The sequence below is a fragment of the Brassica oleracea genome, chromosome C5 (assembly GCF_000695525.1).
Source record: "Brassica oleracea var. oleracea cultivar TO1000 chromosome C5, BOL, whole genome shotgun sequence".
NCBI classification, from domain to species: Eukaryota; Viridiplantae; Streptophyta; class Magnoliopsida; order Brassicales; family Brassicaceae; genus Brassica; species Brassica oleracea.
The window spans coordinates 32,398,920-32,406,139 of NC_027752.1; the positions used below are offsets into that span (position 1 = coordinate 32,398,920).

General features: G+C 36.7%; 2 protein-coding genes across 2 annotated transcripts; one reads left to right on the forward strand and one right to left on the reverse strand.

Moving 5' to 3' along the window:
• Positions 1-3,826: 3,826 nt before the first annotated feature.
• On the forward strand, positions 3,827-5,346 carry LOC106343413. The gene is made up of 3 exons (XM_013782614.1): positions 3,827-4,166; positions 4,304-4,416; positions 5,009-5,346. Exons 1-3 carry the CDS (start codon positions 4,034-4,036, stop codon positions 5,294-5,296), a joined length of 534 nt encoding a protein of 177 aa, XP_013638068.1. The 5' UTR covers positions 3,827-4,033; the 3' UTR covers positions 5,297-5,346.
• Positions 5,340-6,696, reverse strand: LOC106343412 (clavaminate synthase-like protein At3g21360). Its single transcript, XM_013782613.1, has 3 exons — positions 6,263-6,696; positions 5,916-6,169; positions 5,340-5,848 (listed from the first exon to the last, which is right to left on the reverse strand). The coding sequence occupies exons 1-3, from the start codon at positions 6,617-6,619 to the stop codon at positions 5,485-5,487; spliced, it is 975 nt and encodes a 324-aa protein (XP_013638067.1). The 5' UTR covers positions 6,620-6,696; the 3' UTR covers positions 5,340-5,484.
• Positions 6,697-7,220: the final 524 nt, after the last annotated feature.

Here is a 7,220-nt window from a genome sequence, read left to right on the forward strand (position 1 = left end):
TAAATTGTCATTCGCTTGATCAGATGACATAGACGACCTGTTTCAACCCAGAGTATCATGAAGAGCTGTGATTAGGAAAAGAGTATATGCTAATCGTTAATTAAAATGTATTAAACTATAGTATTTTGTTAATTGGTAAAAGCAATGAACGGAAAGTGAATAAGACTTGCGATCCCAACTTAGCCTTTCTATGTATTGTGTGTGTGAATACGATAATGAAAAGATGCAGTTATACGAATTTTGTTTGAAAATTTAATATAAAAGACGAATATATAGTATGTATGTTTCTGTTTCAAAAAAAAAAGTGTACGTTTTTCTCACTTCTCCAGCTTTACTTACGTTAAAAATAATATACATGTAAAAGAAGTCTTAATGTCTTAGGATCAGTGTTTTAAGAAAAATCTTGCAAAAAGAGAGATTCGTTAAGTTTACTTTGTTGACGCTCGCAGACTCACAGAAAGAGACGACTTATAAACCTAAAGTCAAGTTTCTTGAAAATTCAGTTTTCCTAAGTTTCCTGCAAAAATAACCAAAAGCAAACGTATACCAATTAGAGTTGAAATTTACCTAACCACATGCCAATTAGCTAGCCAATAGACCCAAGTTACTCTATATATGTGATATTCCCGATGTATGATCAAATGATGGTTTTTATAGCTAGCAATACATCTTTACAAAATCTCATTATAGAATTGGTTTAGAAAATATTTTTTATAAATATTTTAAGTTTAATCGATTTTGGTTTGGACTGGATTAGCGTATGATTGTTAATTATTAACTTAAACGGACTTCCAACTTAAAATCAGTTTATGGTAGAACATATATATTATTATTATTATTTTTTGCTAAAGACGGTTGAACATATATTGGTTGGTTGATACTTACTACTCCCTCTGTTTTTTAATGATAAACTTTTTAGAAAAAAAATTGTTTCAAAAAGATGCATTTTTTGTGTTTTCTATGAAAAATTATAAGCTTCAAAAAAATTAATTGACTTTATTCAATTATTATTGGTTAAAAGTTATTGAAAATTAAAAATTACATAAAACGATATATTTATTATGGTAGTTTAATATGTTTTCTTAATATGTGTGAAAATATTAAAAAGTCTATATTTGTGGTACGGAGGGAGTATAATTTAAACTTTTTTAATTAAGTTCAATGTTATTGAAATTTATACTATATAACATATGTATCTTTGGAGTATGACATCATTAGCTTAGCTATGTAAATCCCAATGCATGCATCCACAACCGATGCTTGTCTATTATTGAGTCACTAAATGTTTCATATATAATGGTCAACGAATTTTCAGCGTGCATACCAATGTCTTTACTTGAAAGTCTCTGTCTTATATTCGTTCGATGTTATTAACTGAATAATTACTCACATTTTGAAACTTGTACGTCTCTTTCTCTCTCGACCAAAGTAGACTTGCCACCCAATGAAAAGAAATATTCTAAAAGTATATAAGAATTTTTTTCCAAGAGTTAGAAAAAGTAAAAGGGAAACTGAGTTTGAAGATAAAAAAATTGAGGAGTTGAAAAAGAAGAAAGTGGGTAATTTAAGGTAGGGGCCAAAGTTTTTGTGTTTACGGGTTTCAGAGAGAAAGTGATGTGCCGACCAAATCTAGTGATCTTCTCGTAGCACTTCCTTCCCACATTGTGCCTTCTCTCTTTTCCCTTTTCACTTTCTTTTTGTTACTATTTTAATGCTATTTTCATATTTACTTAGCATGAAATCACATGGTGTAACATTGACTCGCCAACCAAAAAATCAAACATAACATTTCTTATATAATTATTTTAACCGTGAAGTGTATTTTTACAATCAACACACGAGAGCGCCTAGTCTAGAGACAATCTAGAAGTAGTGACAAAAATTCAGAGGAATCTTTTCCGCTTTTTGACAAAATGTTTAGAGGAATCTCATTCATTACAACTTGGCCATAAAGGTTTAACAATGTGTGGGAGGAAAAAAAAGCTTTTCCGAAGAAAGAGGAATATGTCTGTTTTGATATCATTATATGTCTATTGACAAAAACGCAATAGCTTTAACTCAAGCAAACATCTAATGGTCCGATTGGTAATGACTGTAGCTTTAAAATTTTTGCTGTAAAAAAAAAACGGTAGACTTTTTGCTGTGTCTTTAAATTTTATTGCTGTAGAATTTTATGTAAAGCACTAAAAAATTACTTTGGATATTTGGCTCTGCAAAGCACTTGTACAGCTGTAAGTTATTTCAAGAACTGTGGTTTCAAAAAAAAAATTAAAGCTTGATTGCTCTGAATTTGGTGCTGTAGAAATAAATATGGCTGTGGACAGCACCTACAGCAACTACCAATCACCCCCTAAATTACAAGAAACACATAATGAAATAATTATTTGTTTTTTTGTAAGTTTTAGTCATTATTAAACCAGCACACCCCAAACAAGAAAAAAAAAAAAATTCATTATTCTCAAAACATGTTTTGCTCCACAATAATTTGTTATTGTTATTTTAAAAAATTTTTTTGGTAAAATGTTAAAATTTATACCAGATTTTCAGTTTTTTACTGAAGTTACAAAGATACACAAAACACGGATTTGCAGAAAATAAACTAAACACAAGAGACTAAACAAAGAGAAAAGAACAATAGAAAGCCTTACGACACGACGCCTCCGAGAACCAGAGAAAAACGAACCCTAACTGTTGCTTGCCAAAACACCCCTCTGAACGCTTCATCGCTTTGCAAGGGGGTAGATCGACGTTGGAGAAGGAATCCCACTGAGGCACGCGCCGTCGCCATGAGCGGATCGCCGGAGATCTAAAAAATTAAAAACCTAGATCTGGCCACAAAACTCGATCCTAAACGCCAGCCTCTCCCCCACAACAGCCATCCCTCATTCTCGCTGCTTATCCATGTTTATCGTCAATCTCTACAGTCGCGAAGACCATCCGGAGGCGCCAAACAAAACACAAAAGCACAAGCATGTCGACGGATATAAACTGATTGAAAGAGAAGGAAAGGGAAAAACAGGGAATGAGAGGAGGAAGACTTCCGGCACCGAAGCGGAACCCGGACCGGGAAACATGAGAGCCGGAGAAGAGAGACGTTTAGAGAGAACTTTAGAGAGAGAAGTCTTTTAGAGAGTGGTTTTGATAAGTGAATGGTCTGTTGTTTTTCCTAAAAAATGTTGTGGGTAAACTTTTGGTTTTGATAAGTGAATGGTCAGAATTTATTCGGAGAGGTATAGTACCACAACGCCGTCAGAGTATTGAACCTGCGATTTTTGGCAGTTGTTTGTGAGAATCTCAAGAAACCACTAGGCCACCTTGATATCCCATTTTGTTATTGTATTGTTGAGTCACGGAACAAGCTAGGCAATAAGAAGGGATCTCAGACTATTCTTAAGTACCTCCACACATAATTGAATGTACACCATCACAATATCCTCTACGAGTTTTGTCTAAGAAAAGCTTAACAAGGTTCGAAGAGATTCTCTCTTTAACAAAACAATAGAAGCCTGATCTCTACTAACCATGATAGGGACAACAACAAGAGTTTGAACAAAGAGAAGAGTATAAGATATAAAACATGAAATAAAGCTACAAGTAATATTATTATACGAACCTGATCTCTACAAACTGTGGAAGCCCATTATAGAGACCAATGATGGCAAGTTTACGATCATTCACATGACCACCATCTTTATCACTCCGAGAGGAGTTTACTAATCTATGGGCTTAAAAGTCTATGGGCTTTTATCCATATTGTTTTGGCTAAACAACCAAAAAAAAAAAAACAAAGGGGGTAAAAGTAAAACAAAAGAAGAAGAAAAAAAGCAATGTTTTGTTGTGTCTGGCAGACGGAGCGCGTGTAAGCCATTCAAGGCAAACACGTTCCTTCACTTTGTTGGTTCTCTCTCTCTGTGCCTCCTGAATAAGGCAGGGGGAAGGGGAAGCTACCGTTATATTCCTCTCACATTGTTAACCATCTGCAAAACAAACATAGAGTTAGTAATCTCTTTACTACAACGATAAGAGTATCTCAATGGGTCAGCAACTGCGTCGAGCCGTTGGGAGAGTCAAAGAAGTTGAAAAGTTTCCATCAAGGTTCGATCGGAGATCTCTTCCAAAAGAAGAACTCAGCGCCGGGAAATCTCCGTCTATTAATGATGTTTCTGGTATTCGAAAGTTTTCACATTTCTACTTATCAACACTGATTCGATGTTGAAGAGTCTTGGATTTTGTTTCTTCTTTAGAGATGTTCGTTTTGTTTTTATTTTATTTTTGAATCTGAGTTTTGTTGTGCATTTTCAAGCTCGAGGAGGCAGCAGTGAGGATAGTGAAAGAGACCCACAATACGATACAATGTTGAACCAAATGGTTGGGAGAATAAAGGCTAAACCTGGTGGCAAAGCCGAGATGGGAGAGGTTAGTTGTGTCTTGTTTTTTTTTCTTTTGATGTTATCATGACAAGTATGATGTGCTATTAAGTTTTTATATTTGATTCATCTCATTTGCCTGCATTGGTAGTTTAAGTTTTTACTGTACTTGTATCTGATAACCGTCTTTGTGTTATCTTTAAGTCTCAACTTGTGTTAGTTTTTTTTCATTAGTCATGTAAAGGTCTTGTAACTTATTGATTTTAAGGTGAAAGTTGGATGAAGAACATTGCCGGCTTGTTTCCTATTGTAAGGTGGTGATAATAATATTTTCACAGATAGTGTTGGGGTCTCCTACACGCTAGAGTATATATTATATTTGCTTCGAACATTTATTTACCAGCATGAGTAACTGTTATATGTCGTCTAGCCCCAAACAGACTGTATCCCATTTCCTGCTGTTGATCTTAGTGCTGCTGATTGTGGTTGATTGTTAAATGAGAGATGAACTGTGAGGATATTGATAATGCAGAGAACTGAGAATTTTGACTTTCTAAATAAACGGTCTGAATGGGGGTATAGTAATAGCGGATTCTTGTCTTTCTGTCTTAACAAAGGTCAGGCTTTTATGATTTAAATAGGCATCGGTAGTGGAAACGTCGAAAAGACCACTCCCAAAGCTCCGGAACACTACTCCTGAATCAACAAGGTACGAGGAAAAACCGGTGTCGCAAGGAACACTGAACGTGGCTCAAGTGAGACACATCATGCTCCTCTATCAGGGCAAGGCTCAGGATCACAACGGTCCGATGACTCTGAACGAAATTGCCAAAAACTACAGGATTGACGTCTCCCAGGTCCAGAAAATCACCCAGTTCCTGTCTTTGCCACCAGAGACTACTGATAAGCAGAAGAAACGATATGAATAAAAAGTAAAGACTCTTATGTGCGTCTATGTAACACAGAACCAGAGATGACAATGACTTCGAATTTTTATTCTTTCTCTGAGGAATAATGTAAGACACTAGTAGCTAAGAATACAAAGCTTTAGTCACGTGTGACAATACCATAAGGATGAGTTTTGTATACAGGTTGTGGAATAAGACGAGATAATAATCTATTTGCAAAGCGATGCAAGCACTCTGCGAGGAGGAACAAACGGTCTTCGTGAGTGAAGAACAGCCCAGTTGTCTATAAGCAGAACATCTCCTCTCTGCCACGGAACAGCAACACATTCTTCCTCAAGTATCCTAAGACAGTCATGGACTATATCTTCAGGTAAAGGCTCCCCATCTCCAAAAGTCGCAGCCTTTCTTGGATCATTCCTCTTATCATCCCACCCTGTGTAAGCAGCCACCATGCTGTTGAACCATACTTTACGGTTTCTCGACTTGTCGAACTTGATAGCCGGGATTGGACCCATTATTGTCTTGGCTCCTCCTTCCTCGGTCCACTCCAGTTTCATTCCCAGTTTATCTGCCCTGTTGATTCAAAGTCCTTAGTGTTATCAAGAGAGAGACTATTAAGAGATGATGAAGTTAAAGTTACCTTTCCTCAGCAACGCTCTTGTCGTGAGTCAAGAATGTTGATTTCCAGCCACGGCCGATGGGTGAAGAAGGATCATCATCTTCACCTAAAACCCTGACGTAGACCAAACCATGTTCCTCCAACCTCTGAACGAACTCTGGATGCTTCTCTTTCATTCTCTCGTACACAACGTGACTCAACACGATCGGTGTCTCTCCTCCAGAGTTAGGCTCCACCTCGCAGTAAAAGAACAACTTTGATGGAAACTCAGGAACCTAACAAACACCAACATCTTTCAAAGATCCAATCTTTTATATATTCATTGTAATAAAAAAAAAAAAAGAAGACAAAACCTTTTTAAAACAGACCTGAGCCATCTCGTGGTGAAATGGGATCTTTTGATCAGGAGGAGACTCGTTAGCGGTGAAGACACGACCGACTACGCTAGTGCGCGGCGCGGCGCCTCCGACGTAAGGAAGCTCGTCGAAACCGAAAGCTTCAACGACGTCGTTGAAGTCTGAGGCGGAAGAGACGGGGAAGCCTCTGAAGAGGACGGCTCCGGATCGGTGGAGGAGGGAGTCGAGATAGGGTTTGTGGGTGGTGATGGTTTGTGTGAAGAGTGGGAGAGACGGAGCAGGGAGTGACGGTGATATAACCGCCGGGAAAGGTTTCGATTCGTAGAGCTTTTGTTGTGGGACTCGAGTTTCCACCAATGATTCGGCCATTTTTGTCGATGTTACTAAAATTTCATGCTCTGTTCTTGCAAAAGTCTGTTGCTGGACAATTCGTGTCAGTAACTGAGTATGTCCATGTGTACTCAACGTTATTATTATCTTTATTGATTTATGGAAAATAAAAAAAAGTATTAAATTCATATTTAGCCCTTCTTTTTCACATGGAGGTTTTCAACATTTTACAATGATTTGTTTTTTTTTACAGTTTATATGCATGTTTTTAACAGACTCTTCATGTGAAAGTTTTCTTAGCAAAATCAACAAAAAATCAAATATATTTTCATATTGATACATTATTTGTTTCATTTTTTAAAAGGATACTCGCTCACTAACTCTAAGAGCATCATTAACCCACAAAACTCTTTAGGATCTCCTAATTACTTTTTAATATTTTTTAAGTAGTAAATGTGAGTTAAGAGATTTAGTTAAAAAACACCAACATTTATGTGCTCCAATTAGGGATCGGCAAAAAACCCAAACCGAACCGATCCAAACCAAACCAACCGAAGTTAAACCGTTCCAAACCAAACTGTGCACTTTACATAACCCAATTGGTTCATGTTTTACTCAACCCGAATGGTTTGGTTTGGTT

Coding starts and splice junctions, on each gene's coding strand:
- LOC106343413 (XM_013782614.1), top strand. CDS start 4,034: ATGGGTCAGCAACTGCGTCGAGCCGTTGGGAGAGTCAAAGAAGTTGAA. Junction 4,167..4,303: donor GTCTATTAATGATGTTTCTG/GTATTCGAAAGT, acceptor TGCATTTTCAAG/CTCGAGGAGGCAGCAGTGAG. Junction 4,417..5,008: donor GCAAAGCCGAGATGGGAGAG/GTTAGTTGTGTC, acceptor TGATTTAAATAG/GCATCGGTAGTGGAAACGTC.
- LOC106343412 (XM_013782613.1), bottom strand. CDS start 6,619: ATGGCCGAATCATTGGTGGAAACTCGAGTCCCACAACAAAAGCTCTAC. Junction 6,170..6,262: donor TTCACCACGAGATGGCTCAG/GTCTGTTTTAAA, acceptor GGTGTTTGTTAG/GTTCCTGAGTTTCCATCAAA. Junction 5,849..5,915: donor AAGAGCGTTGCTGAGGAAAG/GTAACTTTAACT, acceptor TTGAATCAACAG/GGCAGATAAACTGGGAATGA.